The sequence below is a fragment of the Falco cherrug genome, chromosome 1 (genome assembly GCF_023634085.1).
Source record: "Falco cherrug isolate bFalChe1 chromosome 1, bFalChe1.pri, whole genome shotgun sequence".
Lineage (NCBI taxonomy): Eukaryota > Metazoa > Chordata > Aves > Falconiformes > Falconidae > Falco > Falco cherrug.
Window position 1 is genome coordinate 44,704,876 of NC_073697.1, and position 25,008 is coordinate 44,729,883.

The 25,008-nt window shown below is 39.8% G+C and overlaps 1 protein-coding gene across 2 annotated transcripts in view; it reads right to left on the reverse strand.

Annotated features, from left to right (window-relative positions):
• The window catches only part of KDM3A (lysine demethylase 3A), a 31,685-nt gene extending 9,044 nt beyond the window's left edge, over positions 1-22,641 (reverse strand). Inside the window, exons 1-15 of one of the 2 annotated variants that reach the window (XM_055709548.1) lie at positions 22,623-22,641; positions 21,628-21,816; positions 18,892-19,047; positions 16,606-16,716; positions 14,961-15,063; positions 13,972-14,096; positions 13,401-13,473; positions 13,232-13,320; positions 10,855-11,006; positions 9,249-9,820; positions 7,770-7,971; positions 5,201-5,415; positions 1,994-2,146; positions 1,667-1,762; positions 1,205-1,332 (exon numbers count right to left, since the gene is read on the reverse strand). In XM_055709548.1, coding sequence (XP_055565523.1) covers positions 1,205-1,332; positions 1,667-1,762; positions 1,994-2,146; positions 5,201-5,415; positions 7,770-7,971; positions 9,249-9,820; positions 10,855-11,006; positions 13,232-13,320; positions 13,401-13,473; positions 13,972-14,096; positions 14,961-15,063; positions 16,606-16,716; positions 18,892-19,047; positions 21,628-21,798 — 2,346 coding nt within the window. In that variant the 5' untranslated portion in view covers positions 21,799-21,816; positions 22,623-22,641. Of the gene's footprint in view, positions 1-1,204; positions 1,333-1,666; positions 1,763-1,993; positions 2,147-5,200; positions 5,416-7,769; positions 7,972-9,248; positions 9,821-10,854; positions 11,007-13,231; positions 13,321-13,400; positions 13,474-13,971; positions 14,097-14,960; positions 15,064-16,605; positions 16,717-18,891; positions 19,048-21,627; positions 21,817-22,412; positions 22,569-22,622 lie in introns of those variants that run through there. The other variant, XM_055709540.1, reaches the window with a different exon arrangement.
• Positions 22,642-25,008: the final 2,367 nt, after the last annotated feature.

The following is a 25,008-nucleotide window of genomic DNA, read 5'->3' on the forward strand; positions in this document are numbered from 1 at the left end:
GCAGCTGATCCACCTACTTATTTGGAGATTCTAGGTAACAGACTAAGCAGAACTACTGCTTTGGCCTGGGATCCTTGCGTGACTGGCTAGATTTCTTCTGTCTGCTCAAATATTACCCAGTCAAGAAATTATTCTGTACCTATGTCTGCTTATTGCTACATTCTTTATTTCATCTCTTAATAAATTCTAATGCTTGGTAAGGATTCCAACTATAATATAACATAAAATGCTTCAAACTAACAAGCTTATCCTCACACAACCAGTGCAGTACCTAATTTTACAGAGAGGTATAGATAAATTTCAATGCAGCTCTTTGTCCAGGGTCACAGAGGAAATCTTGAGAAACAGAATACTGAAGCTAGTCAGTTGTAGGCTAACTTTTGAATCATGTAAGCATCTTCCTCACTTTTAACACTTAACAGTATCTTTTATCTCTTCTGTTGATTACCAACACCAAAATCAGGTTCAGCCTGCTTCTCACATTTAACATATTTTCCTCAAAGTAAGTTTACAAATAAGCACACAGCAAAATTAAAATTACTTAATTAAAACTGGTTTCTTGCAAGATGCTGCAAAACTAGGCCATTAATTTGTGCTCTGTTTTCAAAAATGAAAAAATACTAGCCATTAACAAATAAACATATGGTGTTGGTTTTGTTTGTTTGTTTTTTAAATATAATGATCAGCAAACTTTCTACGAGGATTCTCAAAGAAATCAGCGCTTCTCCTCACTGCTCTACCCCTCACAATTTTATTCATGGTTTGTTCTTTTATGAATTTCAGTGGTCTTCCACCCTGCATATTCTTTTAGATGCTGTATGTATTGCATCTCCAGGACCCAAGGGATACTTCACAACCATTCCCACTAGTCTATTCTTAAGACTCCTCTCTTAAGGGTTCTGTCAATCTAATCCTATTTTTGCTCTAAAAAAATCCTTACTGAGTGTTTTTCAAGAATAGGTCACTTACTGAGGCATCAGCATGTCAAAGGGACACAATGACATTTTCCCCAAAACTCAAAAAAACAAACCAGAAAGACAAATACTGAATATAAATTTTGAAGTAAAACCTACATGGTGGGGTTATCAGTAGCGGTCAGGATTAGCATGCCTACAAAATCAATTACCGTGGGCTCCACATATGTCAAGTAGGAGACTGAGGCAAACCTATACTACACAGACATAGCACGAGGCAGTAGCAATACCTGTTTTGAATCCTCCTTTAGAGTTGGCTTTGATAGCGCCTTGAACTGCTTATTTGCACAAGGACAATTTGCTTTTATTCCCCATTTTGTTCTTACGGAGTGAACAATATCACCAACATCATAGAGAGCTGAAGGAAAAGAGTCATTAGTGAGCTCACATGTAGTCAGGGCATCCAGCATTCAGTAAGACTTTTTAAGAAACTGTGTAGCCTATGGAGGTAAACAATAGTACACGAACACAGTTCATCATTAAACAAAAAGTTTAGCTAAGTCTTTGTAAAGGTCAAAGATAAAATATTACTAAGTACACAGGCTGTTTCCAGTCCTTGGGCAATAAACACTAAGCTTTTACTAACTTTATTACTAAGAAAACCCACCCCCTCACTCAGTACAGTATCAACAAGTTAGAAAAGACAGCAAAAGCCTACAGAATTTTTCATATCCATCAAGTATATGAAATACCTTTTCCAGGAATTATTTGCGTAGGCATTAGATTCTCTGGTTCATGTACCTGCCCCTTCACACATTTAAACCAGGAGAAAGTATCCGAGTCATCATCTGTAAAACAAAACAATTTAATTGTTTTATTAGTGCATCTTTCATCCTCCTCTGGAAAGTTACATATTTTGCTGTTATTGATATATGAAACTATGGGCCTACAACATGTTCTTTTTGTTGGGAAGGCTTATCGTCTTGTTGTTTCAGGTTGTTATTGACTTCCAAGTTCAAAACACAGGTTTTCTTTTCTTTCTCCACTCCTTCGTTTAAAGCAGCAATGTGCATTCTCACCTTCATGTAAGCTTTTTTTCTTCATCCTGTAACAATCCACACACACGCCAAAGCCACACTTAGAGCAGACCCAATGAAGGTTGAAGATTGTGGTGTCACAGACATCACACATTTCTCGCACTCCACGAACTGCCCGCTTCCAGGCTACCTGTCCTGCAGTAATTGACAGATCAGTCAAAGTTAGTTTAAAGAAAACAAAGTATTTGAATGTTAAATATATCTACATTAAAGTAATTCACTAATACAAGACTCGGACATGTTTTTGTATAGGAACTCCAAAACAAAGCCTTTGCTCTTACGGATTCAGAAAAGTAGGTCCAGAACAGAGTCTAAGCAATCAAGACCATTTTGCCGTTTCCTGTGCAGCGCCAACTACATCTCTTCTAACATGTATTTGCCCAAGTTAACATGCACACTGCCAACATTCTCCTATATGGAAATTCCACAGCTACTGTAGAAAAAAGAAAAATAGGGTGCTACTAGCAAGCTACACTTAATGCCTAGCTTGCCACAACTAGCTTGTCCTTGTTCTTTATTTAATAGCGTAGTGGGCAAGTAGTTTTCTTCCTTTTAGTAGGTTCTCTATACATTTATAGGTGCATATCAGACCTCAGAATGGTGAGCTGTTCTTGTCTGAAGAACTGATTACTGCTGTTCAGGTTCCTTATGCACCTGTTATATTCCACCTTTCCTCACCCCAAGTCACCTCTTGCTTTTGAGCAGAATATCCCAAGTGTTGACAGTAATTTCCAAAAAAATTACAAGCCCTTCCAGAGCTGTATTATGTGCAGATTATTTCTATCTGATCTTCATTTCACTATGTCACAGCTAGAAAACTAGATTAGACAAAAAGCACACATCTGCCTCCTCCTACCTGCTTCCACGCTTATAACTTCTCCAAAACTTCTCTGCCCACAACACTTCTTACTTTTAAAAGAGAGTTATGAGAGACCATGTCCTAACGTATGCTAAAAAACCCACACCAGGATCCAAGACATCTGTTGCTTTTTATTCTGTATAATGGCCATGAACTATGTATGGAGAAAAACTAGAATAACTTGGCACAATTTGTTCTTAAGTAGGAGGCAAAAATTGTCTATTTGCTTCAAAATTCTTCTAGAAGACAGAGGTCTAAATATCACCAGCTCCATTCTTCTCTGCCTTTTAAAAACATGCACTATATTTACCATTTTCTAGGCCAATCCTCCGATTTCCCCCAAACAGGATAAAGGGGTTTTTGGTTATCTTTTGCATGTCACTTCATATTTTGGTTTTCTGAATTATGTTCTATTCTACTTTTCCTATTCTTTTGTTTCCTTTCTGTAGTTTGTAGTAGAACCTGCCTCCTCCTTCTCTAGGTCTCCTTTTGGTACTTGGTGGCCAAGAAGTAATGTGATCTAAGAAACTGTTCTTTCTATACTAGTCAATCTTTTACTACACAGGGATGATTTCACTCATGCTCTTCTACTAATCCCTTAATGAACTCTCTTTAAGGAAGTTCTCCCAAATTATTTTCTCCACACTTGCCATGTGGTTCTACCTACCAGTCCAATAACTCACTGGTAAAAAGAAAGGAGGGCTAATCCTTAAGACATACTGTGGAGTACAAAAATAGGGAAACATAAATGATCCCCTGGCAAGTAGCATCAGCCCAAAATACTTTGACATGTTGGAAAAGTTCAGTTTACCAGAGGCAGAATTTTTATGAAAAGGTATAATTTGATGTGAACTCTGCCGCAGAAAGTTTACCATAACTTCAAATTGTGGTGGCAGAAGAATCTACCTTTTTCCCATGCCAACTGAGTGAGCACTCTTACACAGAACCATTCAAAGAACAAATATCTAGACTGTAAATTACTTCTTTCCTACTGAGGACAATAAAAATATCTTCCATTTTAATGAAATTAAGTTCCCTTACTCTCACCAGCTGGGGCAGTAAACAATCAAAGAAGAATCAATGACATTTTGTTCCTTTCAAACCAACTTCAGAATTCACATGTGTCTTGGTTTTTTTTTTAAGCAGAGGATGTTTCTGGTAGGTATGTTAACAGATGGACCCTCTGCTATTAATAAACACCACACTTCCCTTTTGTTTCATGAATTTCACCCAAAACTTCATCCTCCTGAAAGCATTTCAGTATTCCAGTCTGTACCTCTCACTGGCTCCACAAGCCTAAGCATGCTCCAGTTCAAGTGAAGAGCAGAGCTTGCAGAGCCCAAGCAGCCCAGGCTAAGACCCCACAGCAAGCATTTCTGAAGTATCTCAAGTCTTCCTTCCCCTTCTGAGGGACGTTCAAGCCTACTTATTTTTTTTCCTTCTATTCAAAACCTTGGAATGACTAGTAAACCAAAATGATCTTTACATAACATCAATACTACCCAAATGCAGAAGGCCTTGGGTAGATTGTCTTCTAAACTGTCCGGCATCTCAGTCACATACTTAGAATCCAAAAAACAAACATGGTTTTAAGAGTCATTCTACTCTGAGAAGCAATTATGCAAGATCACAATCTTCCCCATTTGTCTGCTCCCGTTTGCTACAGAAAGGTTCCGATATAGCCAAAAACCTGTGTTCAAGGATGCAAAGTTTTCCTTGTAACTGACAGTACAGCTTCATCAGTGCAGACTCCACCACCACCACCTCTCTGGTCTGTTCCCAGTAGGGCTGTATGTATTGCTGGAAACAGTCCTACTGGAAACTTCCAAGTTGAAGGAAAAAGATTTCTTCACTGACCTAACAGGCAGCATTAGGTCCATTACACAAGAACAACAAAACAGGACCAAAGCAACCTAACAGAACCTGTGTGGTCAAAATGACAGCTTTTTCATTTAAATGCTAAGAACAGGGGGTTTTGGTTGGTTTCTTGGTGTGGGTTGGGTTTTTTTGTTTGGTGGGTTTTTTCCACACATTTTTTTTCATAACAGAATTACACTCTCTGCAACAGGAAAAATAACTTGATAAATTTAGAATTCTTTTGACAAAGAAGGGTAGCATTACTCTTCCCTTGCCCCCTGCCTGTGAGCAAAGAATTGTTGACACTAGTTTACACTGGATCTTAACCATTACCTCTCTGAGAAGACAGGGAAACAATGGAGTCTTATATGACATTTCTAAATGAACGCAATATATTCATACACAGGTTAGGAGCTTAAAGTTTCACATAAAGCTATTAACATACAGATTATTTTAATACAAAATGATCTTACTGTGTGGTTCAATCGTAGACATAACTTCCTTTTCAGATATCACTAGCTGACAGAAGTGGTCTCCAATGTTGGCTAGGATATACTTTGCTGTGTCAAGATCTAAACCCACAACATTTTTTGATAAAGGTAGCCACAAGCTAATAGCCTCAGGGTCATACTTATTTGGAGTTAAGAAACCTTCCTCACGCAGTATTCCATGCTTATTAAACTGCAACCTGTGGAAAGAGGGGGGGAAAAGAAGAAAACCCCATTATCTCAAATGTTTTATCAGTTCACGTTCATTCCAATGAATCAATGCCCAAATTGTAAACATGTGTACTGTATGTCAATGAGTGTAACCCTTAATGATTACAACAGACATGGGTAAACATATTGGTCATTAGTGTTAAGCTTAATGTATTGTTAGTTAAAAAAGCAAACAAAAAACTCAAAACATCAGGTTTTTTTGTAGTAAGTTCCTAAAGATTTTTTTTTGTTCACACAAAATCAAATCAGGTTAACAATTTAAAAAAATGCACTGGCATTAAGGATCACATCTAGAGGAGGTAACAGTAAGAACTTAGTAAGTACAACTCACAAGAGAAGTTATAACACCTTAAATACAGAAGGTATTTCAGTAACAATTAATTTGGAAGTAGTTGCCGAAAAAACCAAACCTGAACAGAACTTGTGTAAGTTACATTCTTGAGTGATTCTGAGCAGGCAGAAAACCCGATATCAGTATTGTTAATAGTTTATTAAATAAAAACCATCAAGAGTTCCGCTCATGTTATCAGGAACCTTTTTACTAAATGCTGTAGAGGAAGTTGACTTCCGATGACAACATGCGCTCACTATAGTGTTAGAGTGTGGCAAGAAAACACATGCTGGCAAGCAGTATCACCAGACAAATGCCATCTTCAGACTTTGCAGATTTCATATTCAGTAAAAAGGGATGGTTTCGTTAGCTTCAAGTTCTAAACAGAAGGATTCAACTGCTTTGAACTGCAAGTCAAAGTACAAGTCTGGATTTTTACCCTGAGAAGATGAATTAGCATAGCCTGTTGTTACTCTGGTCTTACGTGTTTTTGAACATTTCAATTAACATCAGATTATCCCCAGATTTATTATAGTAAAATCTCTAATCTGACGTTAAATAACACATTAGGAACACTTTTTTAAAAAAAAACCTTTCAGCTAGAAAGAGTGCAAGGGGGACAGTGTTGCAGTGAAAGAATAAACTTCAAGAAACAAATGAAAGAGTGGAAGAGTATTTTTTTCGTGATCTTTGCAACCTTTCCACTCTCAGTTTTCTCTCTTCAAAAGGTCTTCGGGCCTATAGCTTCCTTTTTATTCTATCTAGAAACTCAAAAGAAAGTAATTCCTCTGAAAATCAAAAGGAAACCGAAAATAAACAAGCTTTCCACTTCCCTTGTGATAACTAGTATTTTTGCTTTTCCCTTCTAACATCACAAACATTACCTTCTTCCCATAAAACACAGTCCATACCTCAAAGCTTAAATGGGTGTGGGGAGAAATAAAGAGAAGCATGCAACAACATCTGGACATGAGATCAAACAGTTCATGGAAAAAATTTACACAGCTTGAAAACAAAGGAAAGGGCACGTTAAAAAACAACCAGACACTGCAGTTTGACAACATCCACCCTGGCCTTACAGACAGGCTTCAAGTAACAGTTTAACACCCTTTTTGAAAGGGTCCCTCATAGTGTCTTAAGAGCTACAAAGATAAAACATCAAAAGACTTTGACTGTTCAGCTCAAGAATCAGGCTCTGGGGGTGTGTAAAGGATCTGAAGCTGCAGATTAGGTCTGGAAAATCAACCACCACTTGGCAGTCACTGGGTTTTCCTTAAAGTTGTCTTGCTGACCCTCCCCATCTGCCCTCCTGAAACCTAATAAGCATACTCATTAAACAGTTCTATGGCAAGCTTAAAGTAGCAGCACAAACTATCAAGTGTAAAATGGAACAAAGAACTGAGCAACATAGTTTATTATTTTGCCCATCACTGTTCCATGACTCCAGCTGAAAGCTCCAGCCACTTGCTGCAACTCTTCTGCAGCTGTGGATGTATGTCTAACATTCCATGTGTCCAACTGCTAAACTTTGGGAGACATGCACAGAATCTACCCTCTCACTAGTATCTCCAATACTACTGAGCTGTAGCACTCAAACTAAACTCACATTATCCCGTTGGCACTCAGCCCAGAATAGCAAAATAAAGAGCTCAAAGTCCTGCCAAAATATTTTCTATTCAAATTACACAGTTATAAAAATTTTAAGGGCTAAAAAACACACAGGCAACCTCTCATTAGTTAGGTATATTAGCCTTAAAGTTTAAAAGCTACACACTAACATCTAGCAGTTCCGAACCAGAAACCTAAATGAGTTATTTTGATCAAATAACTGGTTTTTTTCATCTATCCTGGAAGGTGAAGTCCATGTTACAACTAACTGCAAGTACTCAACAGCCCCCCTTTTAGAGAAGGAAAAATGGTCAGATGTCCAACTCTGACGCAGGGCATGTTTAAACAACATCAAGGTCTATACAGAGTCAGAATTTTTCCTACCTTCTAAAGTGAAAGAATCGACAAAAGACAGTGGAGTCTCTTTGCTCTTTGTTCTTCCGATAACTGTCCAAACGGCATTCCCTGCATTTATGCAAGTGAGGCGCGATATTATTGCAGGAACCATCCTGTACAAATGCTTCTCCACTTTGCTGAAGCTTCTTCACTTTAGAAGCATCTGCTAAAATTGACTTGCGAACAATTACTGCAGGGAAGAGTAGCATAGATTAGACAAACCTAAGTTTCTCACATAAAGGTGCAAGCAAATATATTTTACTGAAAGATTCATGTCAACTTATAGGAAAAGTTTCACATTACATTGAAACAAAGTTACACTAAAACATATGCAGGTGGCAGAAACCTGTTTTCAGGTCAGTAGCAACTTTCTCAAGCTATAGTTCCATTGGAGTCATAATCTGTGGGCTCAAGTTTAACAGCTCCTTTTGCTCCTCCACATGGGCATATTCTGAAAGAGCACCTGCTTTTAATGAAAGTTCTTCAGCTATCAGGGCTGGAGTATCTGAGCACTGAATAGACCATGGTATGAAGTGCCCAGATGTCCCAAGTAATAAAGACAAAAGTACAAACTGGCCATTTCTCAGTCATGTTTTCACCCTAGTGATGCAATGGTTTTCAGCATCTTAGCATAACAGATTCCAAACACCTCTCTTCCTCCCACATTGCGGGTGAGGCCTAGCAGGGCCCAACAGTGACTGCTTGGCTGACTCTCTATCTATGTTAATTATGGAATAGCAGATAGTAATCCAAGACGAAGCAACATGAGATTGAAAAGAAAGAGGTGGGTGTGTAGGCAGATTCCCAGAACCCTGAATGATTAGCACCTGATGCACAGCACAATATGTAGTATCAGGAGTCCAGCCCTTCCCCTTCTGTCCCATGTGGAAGGCTCAAAGAGCATGTCAAGTGGAACTGGGCCACAAAAAGCATAGAAAAAAAGGTGGATTTTTTGGGGGTTGGGTGGTTTGGTTTTGGTTCAGGGTTTTTTTGGGTGGGTGGTGGCTGTGGTTTTTTGTAGTTGTTTTGGGGGGTTGTGTTGTTTGTTTGGGTTGGTTTCAGTATAGTTACTAAATGAAAGACCCTCTTAGACAAAGCTTTATTGAGAACTACCACCATCTCTCACCCCACTTACAAAAGTTCAGACCAAAAAAAGCAGTCTCATCATACCATCAGAATTTGTATTCCAAACAGAGCCCTGGGTTTGTAACCTATTTTGCCATTCTGTTCTGGCATACATTTCCTAACAATTTATTTCTAGAAATTATTATTGGTACTTTTCCTTTATCAGGAAGGGACGTTCTTCCTCAAGTTTATTGCAAAAGAACCTACAAATTACTCAAGTTCCAGAATCTCTCACACAAAGTAAATTACTAATTTTGCGTATGTTACAAAGGACCTATTTCTATGTAATTCCACAGAAACTACAAGGACTTCCAAATGACAGGAAGCTTCAAAAATACTTACTATTGTCCTGGACCTTGGCACTTCCAGTCCAAAAGCTTTCATTTTCATTTCTGTCATAAAGGATCTCATTTGAATTTCTTCTAATAAAAAATTCCATGTCCATAAGTTCATCAATCTTGTTTCCTTTGTGGCTGTTTTGGCTATTGTAATTGCTCTGTGATTTAACTCCAGACTCAGTAAAAGAGAGAAGATGAGCATCTGAGGTTGAGGGTCTACAATCTAAAGTCCGCTGCAGTTCAACAGTGCTACTGACTCTGGGTATTGCTATGGAAGAGTTAAGATGCTGCAACTGTTTTACAGAAATGCATTCTTTTGAAAAGTTTGTTGTGGGCTTCAGAAGAGGTTCATTGGAATTTTTCAGGTTGGTTCTTTTTTCATTAGTTGAATCAGTCAAAGATGAAGATCTTGAGGTTGCCAAAGAGGTGTATTTACCATTTTGATCATCAAGATTTTGCGTTTGTTCTTTAGATATAAACCCCACTTTAGGAAAGGCCATCAGATCTTCCTTCAATGGTTTAATTCCAGTATTAAGACAAGAAGGATGACTTTCTGGTAAGCTTCGTCTACACGTGCTGAAACACACGACATACAATAATTAGACAAAGAAAAAGGTGTCAAATGAATCAGGATGTCAGCGGCTCAATTAGTCACATTTAAACCTTGAAAGAAGAAACTAAGTTGTGTACTTTGAATTGTGACATTGCAAGATTTTTAATTTTGTGGGAGGTTAAATAGGTTTGTGGTTTTGAGCTTGGTTCTTTTATTTAGGTTTTTTGGGGTTTTGAAAATATCAAAACCCAAGGAACTGAACAAAATGATAAAGCTGTACACACATGTAGGCACACACAAATTTAGGTACTGCAGCCACTCCACTACCTTCTCTCAAACAGGTACTTACATTGTCTCCATGCAACAGCTGTATAAACAAAAGCATTTCACTTGCATGTCTCTGTGAGAAGATTCTAATGCTCAAGGAAATTCTGGCTGGCACTAGAAGTCTAGATTGGAGACAATAGAAGTGTTCCACGCAAAAAGCTCAAATAAAATAATCATCTTTTCCACATTTATCTTGTGAGATATATACACAAAACTAAGTGGAAAAAAGTATAACGCTTTTTAAAGCTAATACACAAAATTTGAGTTTTCCTGTCATGCTGTTTCTGCCATTACGTTCATTTTTGTGACAGAGTTGGGGGTAACAAAGGAGTTTGAAGGCACTGGTGTTCAACAAATATAATTGAGAACCTGTACTTGATCTTCAAAAGAAGCTAGTGTACAGGACACCTGCCTGAACGTGTTCCATTTTTCTTGGGGCCGGGGAGGAATGTGTCTGACAAAAAGTAGGCACCACATCAGTTTACAGATGGGTACGATGAAGCAGTAACATTTGCTTGTAACACTGAAGGGCAACTACCTAAAGGTAGAAAAGAATATGGCGTAAGTAAATTATGTATTCAGGGCAACCGAGCCTAACACTTTTCTAAGCCAATATTACAGAAGACTAATTACTTGAGTTCTTTAAAAAGACCTCCAAGTTTGTTTTGCTAAGAATTGGAGTTATTTTGGGAGCAAAAAAAGTCTGCACGAGTATAAACAGATTCCTTACCCCTGAGGAGTTTCTGCACCAAGATTGGGTGGCGAGTTAGCTGGCAGGGGTAGGCCTTGGTGCCTTTGGTCTTTATTAGCAGGAGTACATCCTAGCAATGCTTCACCCAACACAGTTGGTACTGACTGCACATGTCCCTGACTGGGAGAAACCTGTAAGGGAGGTTTTAATGGTTAGGAAAATTCAGGATAACAGAAATACTGCTTCGCAGAGTTCAGCTTAAAAAGAAAAATACACTAATGCCCTTCCCACCACATTTAATAAAGCTTGAAACCCAGTCCCCACTCAGTCCATAAGATGGAAAGGCTTTACTGTTCTTTTAAACTTTATAGGTTTCATGAAACACCATTCACATTAATTCATTTTCACCCCAGTTAACAAACTTTTTTGAGGGAAGGAAGGTGTATTACGAAAGTAGAAAGGAAGACAGAAAGCTCTGCCCTTCATAACCTGCCAAAGCAATAATCTTTCTAAAATAATTGCAGTAATCAGAATTCAGAAATAGTTTTCAGACCTCATCTGAAAACTGTAGAAAAAATTAAAACCGTGAAGTTAGTCTGACAACATTACCAAAAATCTAGATGTGAACTTCCTTGTGGTGAGAAAATTTCTATACTAGGATTCTAGAAAGTGTTAAGTAAAGAAATTCTGTGCTGATCATAAATCTACAATTCTTTTCGGAATACACTGGCCTACCAAATTAGCAAGTATCTTTAGAAACAGTAGTTTTCCATGGAGCTCCTTCCTCTGCTCTAACATCCATATTCCACTCCCACATGCTCAACTTACTGCTGGAAGTTACACTACAGACCTATTACCATCAAGTCCAAAATATTTCCTTTCTGCTTTGGTGTAACACAGCTGTCAGGCATCAAGACAAGCTCTCAAAACCACACTGGAATTAATTAACTCCATATTAGAAATCAAAGTACTATCAGATACTAAGTTAAAAAAAAAAATGGCTTCAGCTTATCATTCCCCTATATTCACATCCATCAAAACCAGAAACAGAGCTTCTGTTTTCCTCATTAGAAAGTACACTCACTTGTAACCATTTTGAAAAAATAGTTGCAACACATTTCCCAAAGAGTACAAAAGCGGTAAAGGATCCAGTCCTTTGAAGGAAAGCAGACTAGAAAATTAGAAGTAAATAACTTCACTACTTTAAGGAAAAGCTATGGTGAAAAAACAGATCATTATAACTCTTCTGCAGGACATTTGGAATGTGAAATACATGCAAAGCTGGTTGGTATCAAGCAGACTGCTCAGTGACTGAGTATGCAGAAAGCTAAAGAATGTCAAAATGAGCACCCAAAAGATGCTAAAGGTGCTCAAGCACAAGTTATAGAAACATCAGTAGAGTATGACTGCAATGCACTAGCTACTTCATTACTGATTTGCTGCATGCTCTTCCTCAGCAGTAAATACAAGGCAGATGACTCTTCATTGAGGAATCATACCCCGTACTTGCTACCTCATGTTGTGTCTTTGTGAAGCCCTTAAAGATTTCTAATAGCAGTATCTAGTCACTAGCTAGATCTACACAGTTGACTTGGCACAGGACTGCCTGCACAGAAGCCAAGAAATGAAGCCAAAAACCTGAAACAAAACTGAACCCTCCCCCCACCACCAGTCTAAAGCTTCCAGAAGGCTACTCCTTTCTAAAATGCAGTTTTTGTTCTGAAACACTGGGGCAAAATTATAAGGCAAGTTTGAAGTACTGGTCTTCAGCCAAACCATTATTTTTTCATTTGCATTTCTATACTTAAGTTACCCAGATCATCTTCTGACCTTTGAGACAGTTTTCTTAGGTCTCAGTGACACTTGGCAGGTCACTCACAAAAGAAATAAATGTAAACATGCAAGTAATAGAAAAGTAGTCCTATTCCTTTTTTCTACTGGAACAACATTCTTCCAGACTGCTGCTTGTGCAGCGTGAATCCCCAAAGTGTGCAACTGTAGCTGAGGTGGGTTTTTTTTTTCAGGTTTAAGTACAAAACAGTTAAAGAAAGAAAATGGAAAGCAAAGGTTATAGACTTGAGAACTGCTTTGCGTTTCCTCCCGCTACAGAATACAGGACCAGACAGGCTAAATCCTAAGCAAAAGGAGTGGGCAAAAAAGCACAGTAAAAAAAACAAACCCCAAACACACCACCACACCAAAAAAAACCCAACCAACATTAGCTCAGTAACTTCTTCTCTGATTATCACAAGGCAAGACGTTTTACCCAAGCCTAGACAAGTTTCAAAGAACTCACCACACCCTCCCAGGGATTATATTTATTATTCCCCATTCCTATCTAATTCTTATTTAAGACTGTTTGGAGAAATGACATAACCATTATGTAACAATCATATATAACATAGTAAGACATTACCTCAGGAGAAGATTTTGTGTGTTTATTATCAACTTTTCCACTATTCTCAGGTAACTTCCTTTTCGTCCCCGCAATTCTTTTAGATTTATCTGGAAGAGAAGGTGATCAAGATTAGTGTATCACAAATATGCTACTTAGTGTTTAAAGGAGAAACAACAATAGGTCTTACCACATTTTCCATTGTTGTCATATATGATTTCAACGTGAATTAACTCTGGATCAAGAGTTTTTAAAGCTGGAATCTTGGAAAGGAACAACACAGAAGCAGCCATTTAGAGAAGTGAAAGCTAATGTTTGACTGTATTTCTCTTAGGTGCGTTGGTACAGACTGAGCTTAGATGCTTAAATTCTAAGTTTTTTGAATACCAAGCTGAATTTAACAATATATTGTTGTGACAGTGTCTCTGCATGAAAACACACATATAAACTGGTGCTTCAGAGCACTGTCTACACAGTACAGAAAGCAAAGAAACCAGGATCATACAGTTGCCTTGCTCTTCAAACAAAAATTCCAGGTTTCCCTCATTTTGCAAAGGCAGCCATTGGTTACTCTATAATTCTACCAGCACCATACAGAAACACTGTGAGGTAACAAGATTATTCTGCACTATGCTGATCCCCATTTTTTTTAAACTTATTACAGTAAGGACCGAATTAAAAATGGTGTTGGTGGGTATATAAAGACAAGTTCTCACCCATTCCCCATCTCAGTCTGTAAACCCACAGCAACTGGTTCTTACCTCCTGACAGTTGACTTCTAGAGTTCTTGTAGCTGGATTACCATTGACAACAACTGCCGTGAACCACTGAGTAGATGGATCCAGGCTATAAATTCTAATTTTTGAACCAATGATATTTTTTCCACCTAAAAAAAGAAAGAGAGCATGAAGATCATCACAGTTACCAAGACAAATTTCCTGACAGGACTGTATGCAAGATGCAAGTAAGCACAACAAACAGATTCTGAGATTTGAGAGTGGAAACTGAGACAATTTCCACACAGCTGAGGGGCAAGGGGTGGGAAAGAATGATAAAACCATATTACAGCCACCTCCTTCCTGCAATAGTTCAATGAATTTTTCTGCACATTAAGACACACAGCAGAGGCTAGAGTGACCTCCAGATTTCAGACAGTAAGACAGGTAAGTAGACACAGAAATGAAGATTCAATGATTAAATGTGAATTTTTCCTCTCTTTACAGTACTGGAAATGACAACCAAGTTGCAATATTTACCTTTCCATAAAGGTAAGATCTTCATGCATAAGCAAGCACATGACTAGAAATATGCTCATACAAACAACATAATTAAGAATTTGAAGCTGGCAAATCTAAAAATAACAATTTTAACATGAATAAAAAAGTAGTACCTATATAAAACTTTGAAGTTTTATTAAACAGCAGACTGGAGAAAAAAAAAAAAGAGGTACTTGAAGCAATAAAAAACTCCAAGTAGTTTCTGTGACAGTTGCTACAAATTTGATCTCTTTCACAAGCACCTGGTCATCTATATGCACCTAAATTATGTACTCACTCCTACAAAGGAAATATTCAAAACTCTATAATCCTTCACATTTTACGTTCACTGCTGCAAAGGAAAGTGGAAACAGTACTTTAAAAAGCTTTTAGGGATAAAAGAGATTACTGTAATTTACACCATCACTGCAAGGATTTCCCTTTTGACTGAAGTATTTATGGTCAGAGTTTTCCACTACAGAGTATGCTTGTACCTTGTACTAAGCGTGTTTCATCTAGATGTTTCTTAACCAAAGCCTGAATTTCTTCATTAACATTTTGATCATCCTTAAGAGGAAGCCTGGAACTGTCCACATCCTATTTAGGGGGAAAAAAAAAAGTCAGTATTAAGGGTAATGCTTTTGATTAACAGAACCACATAATATTTAGAAATGAGATAGCAGCAACTCATAGAAGTCCAACAAGTTTCTCATTACTCAGTGTTCCTTCAGCTCCTAGGATATTGTATTTGAGGCAGACATCGTTTCCTTACCACTAATCTAGATTGACCATCTGCAAGCCAGACTCAAGTGAGCTTTTCTTAATTTACAATGTTAATTTAGGATTTTAAGTTCTCAGAAGCAGTAATTTAGTAGTCCTGAGCAAATGTAAATGCCAGTATTTTAAGTTTTATGTTTCTACTTATGATAATGATGGGATCTGGTCCATCTCAAGATGACATTATAAAATGTTCATATGAATGAAAAGTCAGCTACATCTAAAATATAAATACATTATACTGAATAATTATGAATAATTTAGTAATAGAGAAAAAAAACCCTATCTAAAACAAGCTGCTTGACAACATTTAGAATTATTCTGAAATGAAAGTTTAAAGCAAGCTTTTACCAATGGTTCCAAGTGCTAATAAAAAGGGGGTTGGGTTGGTTTTTTGTTTTGGAGGGTGGGGTGGGGTGTCTGTTTGCCCCAAGCACTGCTCTGGTATTTGTAAGCAGAAGGCTGAAGAGCTAGTAGTCAAGAAACTGTTATTCACAATACCAGAGAAGCAATCTTCTCCATTGCAGTATTGAGATAAGGTTTCTACATAAAGAAATCTCTACTCTGTTGCTGAGCCAACACGGGCAAGACTACAATCTACAACTCTAATTTTAAGTGATTCTTCTATTAGTTTCTCAAGAGGAGCTATTTGCTGACTGTTAACATGTCAAAGTGGAATACTAATGACAGCACTACCAACAGTCTCAACATGGGGCATCTATTACTAGTTTCATTTAGACTGTTTATAGGTCTTGAGAGTAGTTTCCTGGAAAGGTAAAATATTTTATCATTGGCAGACACTATTCTTCAAAATACCTGACCAGTCAGTCAGGTGGGGCAGTTGTTTCAACCCATCTCTACCTAATTTTCACTAACAAACTTTCCTCCTGGTGCTCAATAGAGACTGCACTTCAACCATCTCATTTACATCCTGTCCAATTCCTTACTTGTTTAGGATTAGAAGTGATGTGTTTATATTAAATAGTAAGATCTATTCCAGACTTCCCTGCAACTCCTTTCATAGTAACGAGTCGTGTTCATGAGAACAAAGGAAACTATTCCAGATTATCCCCGCCATCAGCATGATGCAATTTCTGTCACCCCAGCTGAATAACTACTGTCCTAGCACACTCCCTCACCCCCTCTCTTAAGTGACCATATCCTGCATCAGCCTCAGAAGTTTTTTTTTTAATCAACAGACATATTACATTCAGAACTGATATTTATGAGTTATGGTCATAAACACCTACTCCCAAGTTTTTACCCATCTGAAGTTGCATTTAAAAGATATTAACTTGACATAGCTTAAATATTAAGAAAAAAATAATTATCTTCCATCTTTATAGTGCCACACAAAGTTACCTGAATGGGTGTCAAAAGGTCTTTAGAAAGAAAAACACATTTCTCTTCACCAAGATAGCGCACTGAAACCATTGATCCCAAACCAGCTTTGTCCACTAAGGATTTGTAAGTCTAGAAAAGTGATAAACATTTTCTTAGAAAGAGAATAAGAAGATCTCATGAGTCTTCATTTGCATTTAAAGTTACTTTAAATTTAATTATTTTTTTAAATTACCTCTTAAGATACCACTTCTAAATGTGGCAACTCTTGAAACAAAGTGACTTTCTAATAACACTTCTAATACATGCTTAATAAAGGAGTTACTGGACTGTACTTAAAACTAATTTCATTTATCAGAAAGATTTAGGAATTCAGTTCAGGTGGCTGTCATTAACAATCATTAATCATTCATCTCACCATCAAGAATTTACTAATACTAAGAGTTCTAATTGTGGATACGGTAATGAAAAACCATCCTTATGGTAGACTGGGGGAATAACGAGCAGACCAATGAAGGTGTGCTGCATGGCTTACAATGAAGTTTCAAAGCTCATGCAACATGGACAATATACTGAAGCCTTAGCTTAGGCAGATGTGACAATTTGGATAGCCTCATAGTTGTTACACTGCTGTAATACAGTGACGAAATTGTGTTCAAGCATGCCAAAGGATTCAACAACAGACAAGAAACAAAAATTTCCTTTAAAAGCTTCTGAACTCTTCCCAACATGGTCAAGGTTAAATACTGTCTAGTCTTGCAATAACAGTTCTGAGTGGTAGGCATAATGACTGGCAAGAATAACTCCTCCCTATGTGAAAGGTACATTTGTGCTCCATTTAAAAGAAAAGAAGTCATTCAGATAGGGTGTGTATTTGCATTTCCAAAGGACTGATCAAACGAACAAAGACCTTCTTCCCCTTTGTTGTTTTCACTTCAGTTAGGACAGCATTGGCAAAGGGGCAGTATCACCCTTAAGAGAAACAAGAGTGTCTCCAGGAGCAACTGGGCATTACAAGAGTTCTGCAAAGCTATTCCATTTATCACAAACACTCTCCTGTATACTTGAATCAGGAAGTTGTGATGAAGATTTAAATAATTAACCCACACACCTCTTTTCTGACCCCTTCTTTCCTGCCTTGTGTGGTGGTAAAGGGAAAAAAGTCTTTTTTGCCAAGGCAAGCTCCAGTATCGTGCTTTACTTTATCCTACACCATTCCTCTGCTAAATGAGCTTTGAAACATGTATACTGCATGAACTGACAAGTCAAACATATCATGAGGAAAACCTTATGCAAAAATTGGAAGACAAATATCCAGTAAGAACTGTTCAGATACTTGGAAAGGGACAACAGCTAGGTTTTCAGAACATTGTATCCACAAAATCTACTAGTAGAACTACTGATGTCAATGCACAGGTCAAGAAATAAAACTAAGGATTCATCTTTCTTCTTCCTCTTCCATCCTATTTGGCCTACTTCAATAAACATCTACTTAGGTTAGCTTTGCTTAAGAAAGCTCAGCTAAACTGCAGCAATAAGAATTACACTGCATACTTTACACCTAGCAAAGAGTATTAAAACAGACTACACCTTTAGCATAATTAATATTCAGCAAGTTTACACCTTCATTTATTTCACAACTACTTTTGAGCAGCAACATTAAAAGCAGTCAAGTAAAACTATACTGGCTGAATACATTAAGAAATGTTCCCTGTTAACCTCTACTGGCTAATTTGCCTAGCCAGCCATGCATGACAGTTACAGAAAACTTAGTTCTCTCCAGCTTCTACGATGCAGATCAGGTTTTCATATGCACAAAATCCAAATTTGACCAGTCATCTGTGCCAGGCAGCCATCACATAAAAGTCATTCAAATTATTTTTGTCTCAGATCCAGAATAACTGAAGAATTAACAGTACTCGAGGCAAAGAGTAAAACAAGAGTTTAAGACAAAAATACAGGCTATCCTTAGAAACCTATTATTTACCCTTTTTCTCTCTATTCTTAACTGCAATTTCGTGAAAGAAGGCAGAAACACGAGACTAGAGGGAGACTGAATTAACATTGTACAGAACAGTGGTCTGGGAAGGAAATAAAGTCATAAAAACACATTTGTATCTCCGGGCACAACATATCAACTTCAAATGCTTACAAGCTCTGCCTAGCTCTAGCTGTACAAAGAGATTTAGTCTCCCTTCAGATTGCACACAAGTGAAGCTATACTTGAGAAATTCACATTCGTAAAAGCACTGTCCCTAGAAGGTGGAACTGCAGAACCCAAGTTAGTTAGGTCAAGCATATACTTGCCATTGCAGGCCACTGGACAGAAGACATAGAACTGGCTTGAGATTTTCTTTCAGCCAGTACCAGCTTTTGCTCCACCAGGAATACTTTCATTTTATGGCTGTAGACTTCTATCCACCTTCTTTTTTCCCATGACTCATCATCAAATTCTATGCAAATCTAAAGAAGGGAAACAAAGCGAAGGAGTGACTAACCATAAAATTAAGATATGTGCAAAATGGAAAAGGATAAACACACACCACTTTCCTAAAAGGAAAAAAAAAATCATTAAAAGTACTTATAACACAAACATGATTATTGCCTTTCTGTCACACAATCAAGCAATCACTAAATTATGACATAAATAAATTTTATAAGTCATAGTCAACGTTAACTGGTTTGTCATCATTACTCTCATATAAAACATTAATATTGCTATTTAACTCTACAACCCTCCCATCTCAATGAGTCCTCTGCTGCTCAAGGATCGTTACATGTGTTAACTTTACCACCAGTGGTTACAATCTGGGAGAAAACATGCACCCCTTAAAACTCTGAAGAACTGCAAACACAGTGGCACATGCATTTTCCACAAACTCCTAACTAAAGTACTTGAATAAAATATTTCTGGAAAAACAGCTTGTTTAAAAGTAACAGTCCCAAATAATAATTTTAGTTAATTCATCAAAAGCACAAATGACATTAAGCCAAGTGATCAAATTATATAATGTGAAGAAGGTCATTTGCTGCCTGCTTTTAATTGGTATTTATCTTCACAAATCTCTGAAGTATCTATACAAAAGAGCAGTTATGTCACAGCAAAAATATGGTGGCTTGACCAATTTCTTTGGGATGGCATTACCCTGCTTTCACTGGCAACATGTGGAGATCAGCAAAGGATTGAGAGAGATCACAAATATAACTTTGCTTGAATATAAGAATTGGAATGTCTTGGTAGAGAACATTACTTTCAGAAAAATCACGCCCTCATTCCATAAAACATAACCATCTGGTCTAAATACGTTTAACTGGCAGCAGAGAAATCTAAGCTGAGTGACTCTTAGAAATATTCCCTTATGTTTAGCTTCCCTCTGAGGGGAAAGGCAAGTAAAAGCACGCACAGAAAACAGCATTACCACAGACAAGACTCTTAGAACTAATGGGTGCAGAAATTAATTTAGTCTTTTGGAAGTTCAAGGAAACAATGAAAGAGATAAGCAAATAACACAAGTACCAGAACGGCTTGTTTTGTCTATAGCATCAACACCTCACAAACAGGAAAATAGAGTTGAGAAAATACTATCAAAAGCAGTTGACAGCACTTCTATTCTGTAGCTTGTTCCTGAGGGTACACAAAAAAGCAAAATCTGAAAGACTAAACGTTTCTACTCCTTTAGAGATTTCTGTCCCCACCCCGCAATCCATTACTATTTTGGGCCTAACCAGACATTACTTTAACATAGAGCTGCGAGAGAGGAAAGGTGACGTGTGTTTGGTACAAAAGTTCGCTACGCCTTGACTGTCTACTTCACAACTTTAGCAACACTTTTACTGTAGAATGCATTAAGTCTATCATTTCTGGAAAAACCGTAACCAGTTACAATGTTCACAGTAAAGCCACTAACAGCACCTGCTCTTTTTCCTTTTAAGTCCCAGAGAAGGTCCTTAAGAACTTTCTGCAGCAGCAACTCCTCCTCCTCACTGCAAGTAAGGCACGGCCCCGCCGGCCAAAGATGGAGAAAGCTCCACCCCTGCCATAGATACACAACAAGAAGCTCGGCCTCCAACAACTCGGGACTCTTCATAACAAAGTTTACACTTTCAAAAAGAAGAGTTAGAAACACCTACGATTTCTTTTTGTTTGACAAAGGAACAAGTGCTTCTTCAGTTAAACAGAGAACACAAAGTTCTTCCCATTAAAGAAAAAAGGCAAGGGAACAGTTTTAATTGAAAGATTATACTGTTCTTGCTCTCATACAACAGCTTACCCTCAAACTCCCTTACAGAAACAAATAAGACCACCATGTAACAACACGCCATTACTACAACAGATTTGTCCTTAGCAAGTACTTTGTATACTATAGTAATAGCCCAGACCTGGTCAACTGTGAAAGTCGCTGGACCCAAAATACATGGTTAACAAATTACACTAAGGTTGCAATGATTGATTGTGTGTTTAAAAATCCCCGTTATTATAATAATCCTTATTACCAAGTGGTCACAGTCTAAGCAGAGTATGAGAAACCTCCAACGCCATACATTAATTTGGTACATCTTTCAAGATGGTAGAAGTGCTTGTTTATAGCCAGCTACTCCAAAGAGCAAGAAAGAAAAGTCACCAGTCCCAACAACCTAAGAATGTTTCCCTTTCAGCTCTTGGCTGGAGGTGGCGGAATTGTTCACAAGTGGCAAGATCTCGTATTATATTTAGGAAATACACAGAAATAAAACCTTGGCACAGCAGGTGCAAGAGAAGCCACCTCAAGTTTTCAAAACGCTGGTGGAAGAAAACATATTTATAATTAGTTTGAGGTAATTTCCGGCACTGGTACAAGCACACTGGGTGCTTTTGCCAGAGACGCACATGTTTTCAAGCATGTTAAGGAGGCAAGTTGACCAAGATTATGTCTCTCCCGCAACAACAGCGTGTATATACATTATGTGTATACACATGGCCACACGCACGCACACACATGAAGTTTCCAGGTCACAGGGTAACCACTCTCATTTTAGAAGGTCTCTTTCAAAGGTCCCAGTTACCTTCAGGTCTTGTTTGGATATGTCCGTGTGTGAAACCGCTCGGATCCTGCCTGACTTCCAGGGCCATTCTGAGATGCGGCTGGTGTCCCACGACCTGTCGTCTTCCTCCGACAGGCTGAGGAACCTCTTCCCCACGAGCAGCGACCAGCTCCCCTCGAGCCTCAGCACCATTTTAACTCATCGGGAGGCCTCCAAGGAGGAAACGGAGGGGAGGAGAGAGATAGGAAGAAGGGAAAAAAAAAAAAAAAAGGAAAGAAAGAAAGAAAAAAACCCAACAGAACAAGGCGGCGGTCAGGTGGCAGGCCGCGCTGCGAGGCGGGCCGGCGGGCTCGCCCCTCGCCCGCTGTTCCTCACGGGGAGCGGCAGGGGCCAGGGCGGGCGGGAGCGGTGTCGCTTCCTTCTTCCTCTCCCCGTCCCCCCCGCTCCCTCCCCCGCTTCTTTTCAAGCGGCTCAAGCCGAGCCCTCAGTCACCCACAGGACGCCTCCTTGCCCACGGTCCTGTTAATCATTGCCTCAGCGGGGGCGGGTGGAAGGAAATACCAGAAGCTGCTGCAGTGCAGCTCCCAGCCATTTCCACCCCGGCCGGCCGCCACCCTGCCTCCTCAGCCTGCCCCCCTCCGCCTCTTTGTTCCCTCCCTGCGAGGAGCCGAAGCGAGGAGCGGCAGCTGAGGGGAAAGCAGGGAAGAATGCGGCCGGGCCAAGCTCCTTCCGGACGCCTGTCCGCCTCACAAATACCCCCTTCTGCCCACCCAGGCAAGCCCTCGAGTCTTGGCCCCTACCCTCACCTGCTTCCCCCCGGCCCCAGCCGCCGGCCGCCACCCGGCACACCCCGCGGTCACACGGCGACCGGGCAAGGGGCTCCGCGAACGCAGCGCTTCCCCTCCACCCCCAGCAACAGCCGCTGCGGCGAGCGGCGCTACTCGGCCCCGCGCTCACGCACACACCCCCTCACCCGCGCGCCCGGCTCCGCTCCGCCCCGCCCCGTCGCTCCGTACCTCACGCCTATTGGCTCTCCGGCGCCAAAGGGGCGGGGCTTGCGACAACCCTCTCGCTGCGATTGGCCTAGAGGGCGGTGCCCGCGCGCCTGGCCACGCCTCGAAACCGTTGCTCAGCAGATGGCGGATTAAAAAAAAAAAAAAAGGGTATCCTTCCGCAAAGCTTCGAGTGAAGGAGTCCGCCAGCACGCCCACGTCCGCGAAGAGCCCAAAGGTGGGGCCAAAGAGAAAACCAGATGTTTCGGGCTGTAGCGCGCCTTCACGCTTATCTTTGTGCCTCAAGCGAGCTAAGCCTTAACGCCATAAAGGCCGCCTTCGGAGACGGCGGAAGGATCTGTGGGAGACAAGAGGCGTGAATCGGCCTCTTATACGTGCGGTTCGCGGCGTACTCAGATATAGCACAGGGGGAGGGGGCACCTGTGGGGTGCTTCTGCGCAGGCGCACAGCGGCAAGGTGCACCTGCGGGGGCGCTGCGGCCAGCCCTGTGCGCATGTGCAGCTGGGGAAGGGCCTGACACCTGCGGGGGGCGGGGTCTGCGCCTGCGCGCCGGCGGCTCGCGGCGCCCAGGGACGGGCGGGGTCAGGCGGAAGCGCAGCGTCGGCCACCATCTTGTTGGGCTGCCTTGGGGGCTGGGATCCTGTGTGACAGAAATTGCAGGGGGCAAAAATAATAAATAACATGCAGAAGAGGTTCCTTGGGAGGATGGCAGGCTTTAGAGCAGCTGTAGTTGCCGTTGACCTAGGTTATGTAGCTCTGTCTACAAGCAAATGTCTTCCACCACCCCAGATCCCTCATTCCTTTCGTGCAAGATTTGCGTCCTCTAATGGAAGACTGTAGCTAAGATCAAAAGGGAATCAAGTAGTTAAACCGAGACTATGGTAATGAGGTAGCTGATGGTGTTCTGCAGTTGCCTGGCAAGAATGCATACTCATCTTTTACTCCCAAGACTTTTGCAGCAGAGGATGTGGGAGGAAGAAGACCAAAAGTGAAGAAAGCACCCAAGGCCAAGAAGCTGCCCAGTCATCCAGTTTACTGGAAACGGGTGGTATTCGGCTTATGCTTTCTCTGGTTCCTCCCATCACCAGAGATGTCTCAGCACCAAAAGTCCCCATCAGACGGTGGCGTAGGCTCTGCCACATTCTGGTCTCATCCTTCATTTTTTTCAAAGAAGCCAGTCCCACACACATTAAATGCATTTTTAAAGCTTCTCCCACCAATTTGCTTCAGAAATTTCACCAACCACTCCCCTACTGCTACATTCAAACAAACATATCCACGTAGGAGCTCCTAAGGCACAAAAAATTCCTTTGTGTGCCACGATGAGGACATCGCTGTCCTTTGCACTGTGGAAATCAGGTAGCCCAATTTCCTTGATAACTTTAAGGCCTCTTCTGTGAACCCTGGCAACAAGATGAACCTAGTAATTTGTAGAATTTTCAGCCAGCAAAACAAACAAACATTAATAATAGAAAATGAGTCTAATACATCAGCAACTGCATGTAGTCTGAAGAAGTGCTCGTTAGCAGTCACTGAAAGGAAAAACAGGTATGTTTGCTTCTCATATTTAGATATTTAATATATAGACCAGACCTACAAACTGAAATTTGTGATAAGAAGTTGTATAAAACAGGCAATATTTGAATCTACCGATTTACTTGTTTCATTGTAGGTATTAGGCTCTTGTAACAGCCACCATACAATGTATGTCATACAATATAGGTGTTGTATACCCTCATTATTTAAAGCCCTTCATTCCGATGCATACTCAACACTTCACCTCAAAGAGTAGCTGATTAATACATACAGGAAGAGCGATGTTAGGCAATAAGGAAGCAATATTATTCAATACAATAGATCAAACTGTTGGTAGCACTTCAGTTGCCTAGTGGTAAGTTTTTTCACCATTAGCACCAGAATAAAGGAAAGCTTTAAAGAGAAATTTGAAATACGAAAAAGTGGGTTTTGTGAATGAGCAGCTCCCACCTGCAAAGAGTAGCATGAAGATTGATCAAAGGTGTTTTAAAATTTAATGGTTTGGGTAGTTACTGGCCTAGAGCGCCAAGAGTAAGAGAGCTAGCACAGGGTGATAGCTACAGTGACATAATCCATGAATGACCTTGAAAATGAATTTACACATTACATGAAATGAGGCTAAAAGAGTCATATGGTCAAAATGCAACATTCTCAATGCATGTGAAATAAAACAGCAGAGACCTGAAGAGAAGATTGTAAAGCAGACAGTACAAGTTGGCAGGGGCTTGGACAAGACTCAAACATTCAGGGTACAAACAAGTTTTCAGTCCGGAAAGAGTAGAAGTATTCAAAACCCAGGGGCTAGAAGTTGAAGCCAGGTAATTAAAGATTTTTTTTAGTTTTTTGTAAGCAG